This window comes from Sparus aurata, chromosome 16 (genome assembly GCF_900880675.1).
Source record: "Sparus aurata chromosome 16, fSpaAur1.1, whole genome shotgun sequence".
NCBI lineage: Eukaryota > Metazoa > Chordata > Actinopteri > Spariformes > Sparidae > Sparus > Sparus aurata.
Window position 1 is genome coordinate 14919025 of NC_044202.1, and position 16945 is coordinate 14935969.

At 43.0% G+C, this 16945-nt stretch overlaps 3 protein-coding genes across 4 annotated transcripts; 2 read left to right on the forward strand and 1 right to left on the reverse strand.

Annotated features, from left to right (window-relative positions):
- Positions 1 to 198: 198 nt before the first annotated feature.
- Positions 199 to 6277, forward strand: LOC115597664 (transmembrane protein 151B). 2 transcript variants are annotated; one of them, XM_030443812.1, is made up of 2 exons: positions 199 to 384; positions 3303 to 6277. In XM_030443812.1, exons 1-2 carry the CDS (start codon positions 247 to 249, stop codon positions 4932 to 4934), a joined length of 1770 nt encoding a protein of 589 aa, XP_030299672.1. In that variant the 5' UTR covers positions 199 to 246; the 3' UTR covers positions 4935 to 6277. The 2 variants fall into 2 exon arrangements, with proteins under 2 accessions (XP_030299672.1, XP_030299673.1); XM_030443813.1 differs by having other exon boundaries at positions 3306 to 6277.
- Positions 6278 to 7612: 1335 nt separating this feature from the next.
- lrr1 (leucine rich repeat protein 1) lies at positions 7613 to 12656 on the forward strand. The gene is made up of 5 exons (XM_030443814.1): positions 7613 to 8194; positions 9800 to 9898; positions 10623 to 10875; positions 11324 to 11798; positions 11896 to 12656. The coding sequence occupies exons 1-5, from the start codon at positions 8012 to 8014 to the stop codon at positions 12149 to 12151; spliced, it is 1266 nt and encodes a 421-aa protein (XP_030299674.1). The 5' UTR covers positions 7613 to 8011; the 3' UTR covers positions 12152 to 12656.
- dnaaf2 (dynein axonemal assembly factor 2) lies at positions 12654 to 15182 on the reverse strand. The gene is made up of 2 exons (XM_030443811.1): positions 13375 to 15182; positions 12654 to 13290 (listed from the first exon to the last, which is right to left on the reverse strand). Exons 1-2 carry the CDS (start codon positions 14929 to 14931, stop codon positions 12928 to 12930), a joined length of 1920 nt encoding a protein of 639 aa, XP_030299671.1. The 5' UTR covers positions 14932 to 15182; the 3' UTR covers positions 12654 to 12927.
- Between the last annotated feature and the right edge of the window lie 1763 nt (positions 15183 to 16945).

Genomic DNA, 16945 nt, shown 5'->3' on the forward strand with positions numbered 1-16945 from the left:
TGGTTAACCTCTGCTGCCTTTGCTGCGGTGAAATCCCTCAACCCCGCCCCCCTCCACCCGTTCAGTCGGGACCACCGCGGGATCCCCGCAGCGAGCAGCAGCAGCAGCAGCCTGCTGGCTCCGGCCCAGACGGTGTGGGGCTGAAGGGGGAACAAAAAGGGGGAGCGAAGGGTAAAAGCAGAGCCAGTGAATGAAGACATGGGTGAGCTTGTTATCTCAGTCTGACATGCACATGAAAAGTGCAGCATGCTCTCTTCCGATCTGGACTGTGCGGAGGACACGGCGGCCAGCGCTCCCAACGATGCTGAGGGAGAGGAGCAGGAGGAGGAGGAGGCAGATGAGGACTCACCGGCTGAGAGTGATGTCCTGGAGGAAGAAGGGGAGGTAGGTGTACATACCTCAACCATTCGTAGTCTTATTATTATGCTGAAACAAGAAACACACGAAGAAACAGCTGCTGGGAATGGTTCTGATCAATGATTTACTTTTCAGAAAAGTCTAAGAAATGACAGCAATTCTGGATAATCCTGTCATGCAATACACATGAATCACTCCAAGATGCATGTTTACTAATCTTGTAGTATTAAACTTCATGCAAATACAGCCAATTAACATTTGACACACGTGCATGTCCATTTCTGTGCTGGTGGCTCACTGGATAAGAAATAAATCCTTTATTGACATCCCCTCTGCATCAGCTGCCTCCACCTGCAGCCAAACAGCCCGTCTGCTTTGCTGAAATGTCAGGATAGTCCATTTCACACAGTGGCAGTAGACAATCCAGTGATGTGGAAAGAGACTCTCAATGACAAACTCACGTGTTTGTTTCTCAAAAGCCAGCAAAATGATTATTTTTGCAAAGCCAGAATGTGATTTCAGGCATTGGTCTGTTCATTAGGCATACGGGCCCTGTCTGTACTGTCATCCCAAGTAATCACTGGGGGATTGGTTGTGTGTGCAGCCAGCCATGAGAGTTGTCTCAGACCCATTGCCAATGTAACTGCTTATTTCTACTTTAAACTGTGGAGTAGTTAATAATGGAGTAGTAATCTTCTTAAAACCCACTTGTGTCTCTTTCACAGTCGTCCTGTCTTCAGCCAAAGCTGCTTAAAAAACAATTTCTAGGGCTATATTCTCATCCCACCTGAGTCACGGTATATATTTTGATTGGTATGATCTTCACTGTATAAAAAAATGTAATTTTTATGTTTTAAAATTATTACATACTGCACCTTTAAATGACATTTCATGGTTTTTCATATGTGTAAATATATATCAGTAAATATTAAATGGCCACCCAAATAAACAAGATATCATATAAAGTAAAAGTTAATTAATGAATTAATGATTTAATTAGGTCGTATTTCGAGATTTTACTGTTATTTTATTGCTTTTTGACCCCGCCCACCGCCAGAATATAGTGTTTTTATATTCGTTTGTTGTGTTTTTTACAGTTTTTGTTAGATTCAGAAGATCTTCCACCCAGAATATAAAGTGGGATTTTGCACATCTTGTGTGTTATCAAAATATAGAATCACTGTGGTTTTCAGGTAAATAAGCACAATCTATATGTAGTCTATGATGTCTGCAGTCAGGAGGGGCTGCACTCTTGTACACAAAAATTGAATCCCTGTTCGCTCCATAAATAACTGAGGTGGAACCAGCAAAGTGACATCCCCACCCCCGTATCAGCGCGGTAATGGATGGCCGGGCTAGTTGTCAACATAAATCCTTTCACTCCATACAACACCAGAGGTTGTCTACAAGAACACGGGATCTCAAGGGGACGATTGTCACCACGAGACACAAATATTAGAAAGTGCCATCGAGCCCTTAATGAAATTTGACTGACAAGATGTGTGAAACTTTCCCCCTTGCAGATGAAGTTTTAAACGTTGCAGCCCCGGTATAATCTCTGCATGCATAAAGGGTTACGCTCTGGCTTCTTCTCCTGTTAGTGTTACTGACGATGAAACAGCTTCAGGCCAGTGTCTCTGCTGAATGGGACAATTCGACTTGTGGTCAGCATTGCGAATGTGAGCACTTTCTGTTCATCTGCCCGGAGCTAACTGCCCAATACTCAGCAGTTAAGTGTGTGTGTGTGTGTGTGTGTGTGTGTGTGTGTGCGTGTGTGTGTGTTTAAGCAGTGCCAGGAGAAGTATTTAGGTTATTTTCTTAGGTAAGAGTCATATAAAAAAAAGAATAGGATTACAAATAAAAAAACAAGATTCCAAATGTAATTGAAAAATAAATCCAGTGTATTCTAGCTCTCTAGCTTTGGATTTTAAAAAAGATAAGTTCATCCAAAATTAAAAATTCGGTCATTATTAATTCATTCATTCATCTTCCATGCCAATGGAAAGTCGGGTGAAGTTTTGTGGTCCACAAAACATTTCTGGAGCTTCATGTCAAATCAGCGTTGCAGCATTCTCCAGAACACAAAATGGCTCCATACAGCTCTTACAACATAATCCATGCCCTTAGAAGCCCTGAGATATGAAGTAAATTTTTTAAAAAAGACGTAGTTTTCACCCATTTCAGGAAATATCTTTACCGTAGGTGCTAAGCTAAAAGGGTTAGCGCACGCACACCGTCTGAAGCGTTTGCAAAAGCTCAACTGCGCATCAGTGCTGTAAATAATGTATTTTTCAAATCAATTTGGAAATCATGTGACGCCATTTCATGTTTTTCATTTGATTGTTCGTTTACTTACTACTTAAGTTGTTGAGTAGAATGCTGCGTCACTGTTTTGCTGTGAAGCTCCAGAAATGTTTCATGGAATGTGAAAACTTCACCCGATTCTCCATCAGCATGGGGGCTGAGAAGACTGTAGGGTGAAGATGTCCTCAGGTTTCTAGGAATTGTATCCATATATACATGAGTGTTACCCAGCTACTCCGAGGCCATGCTGATCACCCTATTAATGTGACACCTTTACTAGCGAGTGTCCTCGTGCAATCTAAATTAAATTGATTTTCGGAGATAGATGTGTGAATACGCCTCAGTTAATATTTGGCCCGTCAGCTGCTTTGACTCAGCCTCTCAGGCACACTTTGTGGTTTAATCGAACCTCGCTGAGCTTTCTTTAGTTTGATTTACTTCTTGCTTAGGTATGGAAAAGCTTGGCAATTTATAGTGCAGCCACGTTCATTTGCATTTGCAGTCATAATGTCACCGCCATGTTTCAGGGGCTCATTGCTCTAAGTGCCTTTTCCTCATTACTCTCTCACTTTCCTTCTTCCTTATCTCTCTCTCTCTCTCTCTCTCTCTCTCTCTCTCTCTCTCTCTCTCTCTCTCTGCAGCAGCGTCCAGTGAAACAGTCCCTAGGTGCTTGCGTCTGCCGGGAGTCCCATTGGCGCTGCCTGCTGCTCTCTCTGCTCATGTACAGCTGCCTAGGTGTGGTGGCCTGGTGCCAGCTGACCCGGGTCACCAAGATCAGCTTCAACCCGGCCCTGACCTCCTCCTTCACGGCCTCCTTCACCTCCTCCCTGCGGGGGGCCTCCGGGATGGGCGTCGGAGGACACTCCATGATCTACCACGACAGCCCCTGCTCCGACGGCTACATCTACATCCCTCTTGCCTTCCTGCTCATGCTCTACGTCCTGTACATGGTGGAGTGCTGGCACTGCCGAGCCAGGAGCGAGCTGCAGTGCAAAGCAGACGTGGACAGCGTGTACGAGCGCGTGCTGCGGATGCGACAGGCCCAACCCTGCATATGGTGGAAGGCCATCAGCTACCACTTTGTCCGGCGGACTCGGCAGGTCACTCGATACCGCAACGGGGACGCCTATACCACCACACAGGTGTACCATGAGAGGGTGAACACCCATGTGGCAGAGGGTGAGTTTGACTACAGCCGCTGTGGGATGAAGGACGTGTCGCGTGACCTTAAAGGTTTGGAGGGACATCCAGCAACTCGTCTGCGCTTCACCAAATGTTTCAGCTTCACCGAGGCGGGCCCAGAAAATGATTACCTCAACCAGAGAGCCAGGTTCTTCTCTGAGATCGAGGGTTTGGATGATTACATGGAGGCCAGGGAGGGAATGCAGCTGAAGAACGTGGACTTCAGAGAAAACCTGATAGCCTATGTAGACCCAGACAGGATGCCTTGGTACAGTTCCCAGGTGGCCTTCTGGCTGGCAGCTCTGCTGATGTTGTCCTGGCCTCTGAGAGTGCTGATAGAGTACCGCACTGCTTATGTGCATTACCGCATAGAGAAACTATTTGGATTGGAGTACATTCACGGCAGCCCCTCTCCTCTAGATGAAGACAGGCCTTTGGGGGGGAACACTGCCTGTGTCATTCCAAGAGTAGACACACTGGACAGCACGGAATTGGAGTGGCACATCCGCTGTAACCGGCAGGTGATTCCCAGCTACTCCGAGGCCATGCTGATCAACATGAGCACAGCAGACTCTAACTCCCTACAAGACACTGAAAACACCTCGTCCTCAAACTGCTTCCTCCTGGACAGCAGCCAGACTGCTCTGAGCTATGGCGCCCTCCAGAGCCAGGATGACTGCGAGCGATGTAGCGAGCCCAACGGACGAGTTGTCGGAGGAGGCAGGAGGAGAACCATCACCAGCTCCAGCTGCTCCTCAATCTTCTCCTGCCGCGGAGCCCTCCTACAATCCCACCTCTCCTCGGACACGTCCCGATTCTCGCTCTGCCGCATGTACGGCTCCCACCGCACGGTGGCGCTGTGGAGGAGCCGCAGCAGCAACCTGACAGACCCCTGCTGCGTGGAGGAGCAGTGCTGCCGCTCCGACTCCAGCCAGCTGGCGCTCAGTGACAGTCCACCGACATATAGAGATGCACGGTTCTTTCCGGTTCTCATCGTGCATCGGGCTGAGGGCTGCGGGAGCGAGGAGGGAAGGGAAGTGAGACGGTATTATATACGGAGAGGGTCGTCCTGTGTGGAAACGTCTCTGTGAAGGACCTGAAGACACATATTGATCAGACAAGAAAAATGAATTCAAATCAATAGTAATGGATGGTGTGAAAGTGTTGAAATTAAGGAATGACAATAAGGGGTAACGCCACCAATTTTACACATTAAAGTGTGTTTACAGGTCTTGTGGAGTACTACCGCATCAGTGAAATAGTAGTGTAAAGCCTTTTTTTGGTTCCAGAGGAAGTTGCAAGTAATCTGATAAATTGCCTCCAGTGATGTCACTCAGTGGCTAACTGGCATTGTGAGTAATGTAGGCACCAGGGTCAAATAAATGTTTTAATCATTTGTTTTTAAATTGTCCATAATGAGTCCAACAGTTTTATATAAGTGCAGTGGTAGACCAGTGGACTCTTTTTCAAAACCTGGTGCCTACATTACCCACAATGCAACATACACACTGAGTGACATCACTAGAGGCAATTTAGAAGATAGCATTATGCTTCATGTGACTTTTTTTTCACATATCCATACTCCCCAAGACCTTTAAACACACTTTAATGTGTAAAATTGGTGGAGTTACCCTTTAGGAAAGATTCATGGAGAAATGTGCTCTTTCAAGAATTCCCACTGTGAATATGAAGTAGAAGAAGCTTAAGAAGACTCTGTTCTATTTTTTAATAGTCACCAAGAGGTAAATGAGGCCTCAGATTGGATTGCACATGTCCATGTTATTACAGTTAAATTGTCTCTATGAAAACAGCTGCAGGTGTGGGACAAGCAGTTTGTAGTGTATCTAAATACATATGGGCAGAAACAGTCTCTCAGCTACAGTGTGTACAATGACTTAAGAACTGACACAACTGGCATATGTGATGAAATGGTGCATACTCCTGCTGTTTTCGTCAAAAATCACAGTAAACAAAACTTCACCAGTTCTTCCACTGACCTTGTATGTGTTAAACTGTGTCCAATTTATGGGAACATGTAAGAGTAAAGTTGCATGTTATTACCAAAGGTCTTGTATTTTAGTTGACTTATAGACAGCAAGGTGAAACCAAAGAGTGTTTTCTGTTCTCTCTTTTTTTTTTTTTTTTTATTCTATGAAACACTGCAAAGCATCCATTGATGAGAGATATACAGACTGGAGAACATGAATGTCCAGATGTATGCAATAAAAGATGTTCTCAAGGAGTAATAATGGATAACAGTGTTTAATATCCATCACGAGATGTATGAGGATTGCTTGTACCCTGTTGGATTAAATGGGATATTGTCAAAGGGGAAATGCATAAAAATGTTCAGAGGAATTGTTGAATGGAATGGGATTTGTGGTTTTATTGTCTCATATTTACAACAATTTTCACGAATAAATGTACAGTCCTTCTTGTGTGTTGAGAAGAAAGGGAGAAAAGAGAAGAAAGATAAGAGTTAAGTTTCTCCGGTCATCATGTTCATCCGAGGCGACGATGTCAGACACTCTCAGACTCACTGGTACCTCTGCTGTCCTCAAGTACAACTACAAGGGATGAAACAATTACACTGACATTCACTGACTTCAGTCAACAACTTTCCACTGTGGTGGAGAGACACATAATAAAACATTTATGCAAACAAAAGTTTAAGTTAAGCATGTTACTTGAAGTGCAGAGACAGTTCTAGTAAAGAAAATGCCGGAAATAACTAGAGCAGAAGAAGAGAAGAAATAGAAGACTTCTGAATAAAAGCTAGATAAGGTCACATTTAACCTAGTTTTTATGAAAAACCAATATAGTATGTCTCAAATTCATCTTATTCTGTGATCATCAGGTAGTTTTTGTTAAAGACTTCAAAAAACACATGAACTTCGATTTACTATGATTAATATAAGACATTCTTGTTTTACGGATGAAGCCACGAACCTTCATTTGAAACCTTATGGCCCATTTTCAATAAACTTGGAGTAGTCTATCACAGTGGATTCTTTATAAAATTATTATGTGATCCATATGGGCAATCTGACTCTGAAAGGTAACTAGAGCTGTCATATATAACAAAAGTAGAATATACATTTCTGTTGTGTATTTTTGGGGAAATCTTTCTCTCTTTTGACCACTAGATGACACAATTGCTAAGGACTGTATCAATTTATTTTATTCATTTTTAAAATGATTGTACTGACCATCATTATTTGCAGGCTACCTTCTCGTCGTTTAAAGGTGCACTATGTAGTTTTGGGGAGAACATTTTAATCAGAAAAGAAATATCTTCATTGACCAATTTTCTTTTTTATATATACCTAAAGAAGCTAAATCAACAATCTCTTATTCCATTTTTGTGACAGAACAAACAAAAGACACAAACTGGCCTTAAAGGACAACACAATTGTATGATGTTTCATTGTGTTTGTATGTGGCTTCAAACAGTCCTCTGAGAACATCTTGTTTATTCGATTATAGAAAAAATACATATTTCCGAGTTTGCATTATTTCTCATGAATACTGTAAATATTAAAATTCGGATTTTGAATTTATTTTCCAAAACCACATGGTGCCACTTTCATAACAGTCAATAACACAACATGTTTATTGTTAATATTTATTGTCAGATAACGACATTTCAATTCAATAGACTACTTAATTCTTTGTTAAAAATAAAATAACTATTAATTTGTCACCAAACAGGGCTCTGTCTGTCTGTCTGTCTGTCTGTCTGTCTGCTGGCCATCGCGCGGAGCTGAGCGCCTCGCTGACGTCACTTCCCAGGCGCGCGGGATCATGCTAACGGCAGCTAGCCCACCAACTCACAACTGAGACTTCCAGGAGCTTTACACTTTGCCAAGATACCGACAACATAACCACGGCTGCCTACACAAAGCCGAGTGTAAGCGCTGTGTGTTGTGCGCGGTGTCTTCTCCAGCCGTTCACTCGCTGCTCTGTACAACAAGTCTTCTCTGTTGTTGACATCCATGACGAGGACGGACGTGTGTTGTGTCATTAGCTTCCAGCACGTAAGTTTAGTTTCAAGCTAGCGCCGTGTGTTCTCCGCGGAAGTTTCTTTCTCTCTGGCATGCATTCAGACCCTTAACTCGCTCCGACTCGGCGCTGAGTCGGACTTCATTCTTGTAAGTGTTCGGTTGAGATGAAGCTGCAGTGTGACGTCGAGGTGGTGAATCGGATGCTCCCCACGTTTGGCATGAAAAGTCGAGGGAAAGGGGCGAGAGCGGTGCTCTCCATCGGGAAGCATTTGGACAAGACCAGTCAACGCAGCAGTGTTTACATGATGATCTGCACAGCCAAGGACAGGGCAGGCTCTAAGTACAAGGTCAGTGTCAGTTGTTATTGATTGTTGTTAATGCTGCAGGTTGACAAAGGTGTGTTTCTTCTGTTGTTGGTTTGCCACATTTTGATCAGTCACTCAAAAGCAAAACAGCAGAGTGAGCTCATCAAACTGTACCATCATACACAGATACAACACCCGAGGAAACAGTAGCTGTATATTCAATTTAGAGCCCTACAACACACAGTCTATACAGTGTTTTACGTGGCAGTTTCCATTCTATGTATTGTTCACAAGTTTGTAAAGTTATGCCATTATGAGAGTCTTGTTTGTTTAGGATTTGTTTATATTTCAGCCACCCATTCATCCAGGCTTGGGACTGGGCCCTATACCACCATGTATTTGTTCCAGACAGCCCTATATTAGTACTTTTTTTTTAACAGAGAGGTTAAAGTCTTTTGAACCAGCCCTCTGGTTGACTATTACGGGCAAAATTTCGATTCTCAGTGACTTACAAAAGGGTAATGTAACAAAAGAACCACGAAAGGGGCACTATGTAGCTTTGGAGAAGAAATTCAAAGTCAGAATTTTTGAAATTACAATAATACAAACTCAGAAAATGGTTATCTTTTCTATAACTGAATAAACAAGCTGTTCTCAGAGGAAAATAAGGTCTGCCAAATATAAACATGGTAAATCTGATTTGAAATATTCCTCAAAACTAGAGTGCACCTTTAAGTCACATAAATTGACTGAGTCAGACATTTACATGTTAATAATGTTGACATCAACAAGAAACTAATACATTCTCCTTTCTTTCATTGGTTTCGTGTGTTTTAGGTGCTGCATGATTTATGTTTGTGTTATAAGGTCACTACGTAACCATTTTAAGCAATTTACATGTATAAATCAGTTTATTATTGCTTATGTGAGCAGATTGTAACGGAAAATGAGACCGTCCCTCCCTGTCTCCCTTGGTTGACTTCAACTTATAAACTTAAACAAATTGTCCACAAGCCTGTGAATAGTTCAGCACAGCACAGAAGTTCCACAGAGCCCCTTAAATGTTGTGACCGCTTATGTAATACACCTAATTAAAATCTACCTTTTTAAAATGAGAAAATGAATATCTTGATGCAACAAAAACGCTTAACACGGTTCATCCAGGTACCAAATCAAACCTACAACCCAATTAGAGTCTGAAATATTGTCCTCTTAACAGCTTGGACAGTACACACTGTTTTGAAAGTATAGGTCATATTTTAGTGGACAGCACCAAACATTGTATTAGCATTACTTGTATTTTTTTCTGTTCAATCAACTTAATCCAGTGAGTCACTGAAAATCTGCCCTTTCAATTATTCATCATCAACTTTTCCAGAAAGACCTAGATTGGAAACCCTAGACGGATTGTTTTCATGGTCTCAAATGTTGGCTTCAGATGCAGCTCAGAAGCTACCACTTCTGATTTAATAGATCACAGCTGTAGATTGAAAGCCTGAATGTTGGAAAAACAAGTCCAAACACTTTCAGTTCTCCTGCCTGTACATGTTGAGAGCATGAATCACACTTTGAATGATGATGCAGACCCGCCCCGATGTTGTGAAATGTATTTTTCCATCACTGACGTTTGCCAACTTTCTCTTGCAGCTTAAAGACAACATAGAGAAGTTCTTCACGTGGTTTGTGGAGGAAGGCAAAGCCACTGTACGATTAAAGGAACCAGCTGTTGACATATGTTTGAGCAAGGTATGACATCCATTGTGGTGTAATTACAGTCTGAGTGTGTAAAAGTTTTTACACGCAAGCACCTGTTGTTTTTTTCCCCCGGAACAGGATTTTCAAGTTCCTGATGAAACAACGTCACTGTTAGTTCCTTGGCACATTTGTCACATGAGACTCAGAGGGTTATGCTGTCCACTCACTCATGTATCAACTACACAGACAGACACATAATGTTGTTTTGACTGCAGCTGATGCCTGGGCAGACACCACAGCAGCTTCATTGTTTCCAGCTGCTGTAAATCCCTCCTGGCTGTTTTGAGGCAGTGGTCACCTTTCACCTAGATTTTAACAGAGTCTGTCACGTTGACAGAAATGCAGGCACACAATCACAAACAGACTTGGCAACACATTAGGCAGGTAAACAGGAGAAACTTATGCTCCTAAATTGGGAGAAACCAACAGAAACTACGCCTAAAGATTAACCATAAACCTAAATGAACATCTCAATACTTCTTTTGAGCCATATTGTATCACAGTGCTTTTCATTCTGAGTCACTCACATTTCTATTCCCAACAGCAAAAGGTTCATCGTGTTCATTCAAAATAACTGTGTCAAGATATTCCAGGCCAGTAAATTTAGGTTAGATATTTCAAGGAATCCGGTCATACATACCCTGAGCAGATACTTTGAGTCTGCTGTTTCTGTCACCTATTAATCTACCTTTAACTTTACTTTACTTTTCCCTAGGCCGATGCCAACAGCTTGAAGAACTTCCTCTCAGCCGCTCGTTTGGCAGACAGAGGAAGTGACGCAAGCAGCCTTCCCCTGTCCACGCTCACTCCCGTCCGCGCCCGAGATGTCGAGCAACCCAAGAAGAAGCTTACCATCGTCTCCAAGAAGGACTACCCCCTCACCTCCGGCTTCCCCTACTCTCTGGAGCAGCTGCAGGTCTCCTACTGCAAACTGTCACGGGTGGACATGAGGATGCTGTCCCTTAAAGGTAGAATGGACTGATGGGGTCTTTGGAGACATACTTAAAACTAGAATGGTACTCAATGCAGTGTATACCTCTGCCAAAGCCCGACAGTCCCTTTAAATAAAACTGAGCCTCATCCAATATCAAGTAAAACATATTTTGATCGGCTTCATCTGGATTTGAATTTGGATCCACATGAAATTGTAACCATAGATACCAGCCACTTAAATACACCTGAATTTTATATCTTGCTATCCTGGTCTATTCTGGCCTAACCAGGTTTTTGTGGAATCCTGCTGAAAAACCAAACAAACAGAAAAGGGTGGAAAACAACTTACTTGATGGAGGCAGTTTGTATTGTAAATTATAACTCAATTTTTACTCTATCTTTTTAAATTTGTATCTTGCAAGCCTTCCATGGAAGTGCATCCCTTTTATGTGTTGGTATTTTTCTTCGGTTTTGTTTTCGCAGCTCTTCGCAAGCTAGACCTCAGCAACAACCACATTAAGAAACTCCCTGCCACCATCGGTGACCTCAGCTGCCTCTCTGAGCTCGTCCTCCACAACAATCACCTGGAATCCTTCAGCGTGGCCCTGTGCCTGTCCACCCTACAGAGGACCCTCCAGATCCTGGACCTCAGTCAGAATCGACTGCAGGCCCTCCCCGCTCAGTTCTGTCAGCTCCGAGAACTGGTGAACCTCAAACTGGATGACAACGAACTCATCAGTTTGCCATTCCACATCGGCCGACTCTCCAAGTTGAGGTTCCTGTCAGCGGCACACAACCAGCTGGCTGTGTTGCCCGGTGATTTCCGTAGGCTGAGTCTTGAGAACCTGGACCTGTTCGGAAATCCATTTGTCCAACCTAACTCTCTGGACCATAAGATGAATCTTACATTCCCGCTTCCACTTCAAGAGATGGCTTCCAGAGCTGTGGCCAACCTCAGGTTAGAACCAAACATGTTCAGTACCTTGTACACTGCATCTTAACTTCGTTTCATACATTCTTACAGCCATCTCCTAACTGTCTGATTAACCTCGCAGGATAACATTCGGACCCGACCTCATCCCTGCCCACTTGTGCCGGGACCTCGAAGTAGCCAAGACCTGCATCTGTAGCCGCGTCTGCGTCAATTTTTACATCAAGACGGCGGTCTGCATGAACCTGCACCAAGTCTCTCACACAGTGGTTCTGGTGGATGACATGGGGGGCACAGATGCACCGGTGCAGCAGCACTTCTGCTCCCTCTCCTGCTACTCTGAATTTCTAGACAACTCCCTCCAGAGAGGAATCAGATGAGGAAACGCACAGCTGTGGATTTTGCAATAGAATTCAAGTTGTATGGTGACAAGACAACAAGAGGAATCTGCCTTAGTAAACGGCTCAGTGGTCCAGTTTTCTGCTAATGAATATTGACTGATTAGGTTCTCTTTTTTAAAAGTCCTTCCTGTTCTACACTTGCATTCAACTTATTATCATGCACTTCCCACACATCAGAAATGGGCCAAGATGCAAGCATGAATGCCTTGCTGATTGGCACTGACTTTATGGAACTGATAGCAGCAGTGACACAAAATGACAGTTTCCCTGTGCTGCTGCTAAGTGTCGCACATCGTCCTCTTAAAGAAAACCGCAAGTTCCCCCACTGACCTACTTCTAATCCACAGGGGAATAAATTGATTTCTTTCTGAACACAGTGCCTCAGGGTCCATGATTAATGGGAGTTGGTTTTTACTGTGCTACTGACCCACAGATTTATAAATATATACATGTGAGAAGTTCAATAAACTGAAAGTATTCATTATGTTGTGCTGAGTAGTTTATTCTGTGACATGGAAATGTTTGTGTTTTTGTCAAAGTTTATTTAAATTTTCACTATCCAGCTTTTTCTTTAACATATTTCCTATTGATGTGTAATGGTTGTAGACACCATCTGCATATAGATTGGTTCCTTATGAATCTTGCTTTCATTTAAAAAGTTGTGCTTCAGGTTTCAGGTTTTGAAACCATGAAAGACACACTGCAGTCGATTAACTGATTCAAAATTTCTCAAAACATAAGAATGTCTCCCATCCTCAGTCCAGCTCATACATCAGGGAGTTTTGGAAGGTGAACCCAGCAGATGTGGAATGATCGCTGATGATTGTTTCATTTCCATCTTGATCGATCTCCCTTAATAACACTGGCGGAGGCTTGTGGTTGTCATGCCACTGGAAGATTTGCTCAGTCGCCAGGTCATCTTCATCGATGTTCTCCGTCTCTTCCCGCTTCTCTGATTCTGCAGCGAGTTCCTCAGAGCAGAGGTTGACCTCCCTGTCTGGCATCTTGCCTGACTGCTCAGCACCAGTGGAAATGCAGCAGTCCTTCACGTTGTTTTGGCTTTGAGAGTCAGCTGGGATGGGAGACTCGGCCTCACTGACTGTGGCATCTGTTCCCACCTACAGCAGGAAGTTAACAGCAGCTTAGTTTGATCACATACACTTGTACCTTCACTTCAACACAGCAGTCAGAATTTATCTCACCTTTAGAGAGTCTTTCGTCTTTTCAGTCTCCTCGTTCAGATTAACTTCTCCGTCTCGTACTGTGCATCGTGGATGTTCAGCAGTGCTTAAAGCAGGCTGGTTTTCTGTTTCAGGGGTCGCCACACTTGAGTTTTCCTCTGCGGAAACGTCCAGGTCAACAGTATCCCACTCCTGCTTTTTCACTTTCTCCTCCTCCGCACTCTCTTGGCCTCTACGTGTCTGCTCCATCCATTTTGCCTCCTCCTCCACACCAGTTTCCTCCTCCTCTTCCTCCCTCATCTGCTCCTCTTTCTCCTGATCTCTGACTTCCTCCTCTTCACCTTTCTCTATTCTTTGCTGCTCCTTCAAATCCTCCTCTTTAGTTTCTATATACTCCTCCTCTTCCTCAGCACCTCTTTGCTCCTCAATTCTCAGGCCCTCATTCTCACTTTCCTCCTCCCGCCTCTCTTCATCAGTAGTCGGAGCCGGCCCTACAGCTGTATCAAAAGCTGCTTTCGAAGGAATCACAGGCAGTGTGACTGTAAGCTGTCCTCTCTGTTTGTTGAACTTGGCCTCTCCCTTATCTTCATCCACAGGGTAGGCTAAGGACAGCTCCAGTTTGTAGGCTGGTTCCTTGCACTCCAGCAGCAATTGTCTTTCTTTTACCTCCAGGCTGGCGTCCGTGACAGCCTTCAGAAGTGGTACGTCAATGGTGACTACTATCTCTTTGGGCCTCGGGCTTTGGGCCGAGTCTCTAGAGCACCTGAAGTCCTGCAGATCGATATAGGATCGATGTTTTACTGTGTAGTTTGGTTTGGTTGGCTCTTTGGTTTTCCGAGGCTGGATCCGGAAACTTTTAGGTTCAGCGTCACTGCTAGGATTGTGGTTTTGTGAGGATGCTGTAACTTTTATGTCATCTGGGTATGGGAATGCAAGAGGATCAGGCTTCTCTGAGGGCTCCTTGGCTTTATGTCCAGGTATGGCTCTCCGGATGACACAAGGCTGCGGGGTGCCTTTGTATTTTGTCTTCATCTCTCTCACATTGTTTTTATCCAAAGTCACTTTAAAGGCATCCTGGATTCCCTGGATGGCCGTGCTGTCCACCATATCCATAAATCTCCTGTTTTTGCTTGCAATGTGGAGAGTGTCTGGGTGGAAAATAACATCAAAGATCATGATCTTGTTCCCCTTTGAATCTGTGTCCTTCCTCCCTGGGTGCAGACTGTGAGGCAGGGACCAGCACTGTCCTCTGCGGCCTCCCTTGGACACCCCCCACTCACTGCTAGGCTTTCCAACTTTCTCGTTGGCACATATGTTGATGAAACACTTCTGCGTGGCGTTCACACTGGTCCTGAGTGACCGAAATGGTTCCGGGTGGATAAATTCAATCGTGTTTCCCCTCTCCTGCTCCAAAAGTTTGATCTCCTCCTCAAACCTTTTCTTATTCTCAGGGTCTGATAATTCTTCGGCGTAATCGCGCAGCATTTCCCGGAATTTCTCATCTTTGAAGGCCTGATTGAACCTGTCGATTTCATCCACCGTCAGGTTCAGTTCTTTGAGTTTATCTCCGGCCTCCATGATGTCGATTTCCAGAGGCGGATGAAATTAATGTACGCAACCTGCCACACAACTTTAGGGAGCTGAACGGCCTCTAAAGAAGGTCTGAAGCGACCGTTGCAAAATTCAAACAGAGCTACGAACTGTCCTCGCCAAAAAAAAACAGTTTAGTTTCGTTCTGTCTTAATTTATAGGCGTTTTAGTTCGTGTTTTTACCTCCGTTTGTCAGCAAAGCGTCCTTCTGAGGTAGTGTTGACGTTACCATGGCAACGTAAGAGTCAGTGGTCCAACAAAGAAATGCGTCCCAGAGAAACATTTGCCATTTACCAAGTCATCCGACGGGTTTGTATCAATAAATGAAAACAGTTTACTGAATAAATATAAAAGTAAGAATTAAAATGTTAGTTTTAAACACAAGAGGTTAGTGAAATGCTTAATGGCTGAATTTTTTTAGGGGCCATTTTAATAGCAGATATGTTTACTAACGCATAAATCGCATAATACCACAACTAGCATTGAGCTAAAGTAGTGAATAATGATGAACAATGCAAAACTTAACATTATTTCTGAGATCACACTAAACTAAATTGATTTTAAGCTGCATAAAATAAATAAATCAATCAAGGACCAAGAGACTCTATACCTAGCTTTCTGTCAAAACCACTGCAAAATTTAAACTTGACAGATATATAAGGTCATGTAATGGACTTGGGAAGATTAAAATGGGTCTTTGGTAGTTTTGTATAAGGTAACACTGAGATATAGTGTTAAGATATTACTTTGATTGGAGTGAAAGTCACCCATATGAATATTCACTTGAGTAAAAGTCACAAAATATCTGATATTAAATGTACTTCAATATCAAAAGCACAAGAGAAAGTACATTATACATACATATACAATTTACATGGATGTCTATGTTGTATACAATGGGTTGACTGATTATCAACCAATTATTTTATCCTTTTTTTCAGTATTTTTCTTATTATCAGAATTATTTTATTTGATTGCTGATGAAATAAATTATTCCAAAGATTCACCACTTTCTCAAATACAGTTGCAAATCAACATAGTGAGTAAACTGTACAATGATAGTATAAAGTAGTCATTTTTACAATGACATGCATTGAATTGTGATTTTACACATCCTTTTATTTTATATGCCTTTTCATTCAAATGCTATCACAAAGTCCCCCTGACGTCTCTTAAATATGTTATGCTGTAATCAAAACATCCCTGTGTTCCTTTTGTTTGGGCGCCAAAGAAATGAATAAAATGTACAACTAAGAGTAATTTTTTTGGTTATGACCACCAAATGTGAAGTGCTTAATGAAACACTTCTCTAAACAAATTAATATGCTCTGTTGAAAATGACGATGTTCTCCACTAGTGTGAATGGTGAAGTGGCACGAATCTACCACCAGGTGTCGCTGGAGACCAACACTCTGGTGGCACGCAGCCAGTGAGTATGTCGGTCAGTAAGGCAAAGGGGCGGGTATGCCAGGAAGAGAAGTGATTGGTCGCACCCCCAACAGTTCATATTTCTCAATGTCTGATTGGAAGGGCTGCGCTGTTACTAGGTATGGGACCACTGAGTAAGGATGTGTGGGTGAGACAGAGAGGATGGAGGCTGCATAGAGCACTTCCCATGGTCCAGCAGCATCTTAATGGTTTTTTTTTCAATAAAACATACACATGGATCCTCCTCCATGTTAATTTCAATGGTTTAGGATATACCCGACTTCATGAACAGCTTTTATTTGTAAACACAAGGACAGGGGGCGTTTGCCAAATTATACCAAACCAAAAAAAAAAAAACTCATGGATGTATTATGCAAGAACCACACATCCCGCCATTTCCTTGTTCCCATGTGACAGAGGCCGATGGGCTCAAATGATCAGTTAATAAACTTGAGCACAAGGCAAACTAATCTGTCTGGCTCTAACTCATCAGGCTCTGAGCTCAATAAACAGTACACAATGTCCTCAAATGATCCCACCGAAAGTACTTTTAGAGCACCAAAGAAAAAATTCA

Excerpts from the sequence above, each read along its gene's own strand:
- LOC115597664 (XM_030443812.1), top strand. The coding sequence starts at position 247 with ATGCTCTCTTCCGATCTGGACTGTGCGGAGGACACGGCGGCCAGCGCT. Across the intron at positions 385-3,302 it reads TCCTGGAGGAAGAAGGGGAG|CAGCGTCCAGTGAAACAGTC; the intron begins GTAGGTGTACAT and ends CTCTCTCTGCAG.
- dnaaf2 (XM_030443811.1), bottom strand. The coding sequence starts at position 14,931 with ATGGAGGCCGGAGATAAACTCAAAGAACTGAACCTGACGGTGGATGAA. Across the intron at positions 13,291-13,374 it reads AGACGAAAGACTCTCTAAAG|GTGGGAACAGATGCCACAGT; the intron begins GTGAGATAAATT and ends TTCCTGCTGTAG.
- lrr1 (XM_030443814.1), top strand. The coding sequence starts at position 8,012 with ATGAAGCTGCAGTGTGACGTCGAGGTGGTGAATCGGATGCTCCCCACG. Across the intron at positions 10,876-11,323 it reads GAGGATGCTGTCCCTTAAAG|CTCTTCGCAAGCTAGACCTC; the intron begins GTAGAATGGACT and ends TTGTTTTCGCAG. Across the intron at positions 11,799-11,895 it reads AGAGCTGTGGCCAACCTCAG|GATAACATTCGGACCCGACC; the intron begins GTTAGAACCAAA and ends TTAACCTCGCAG.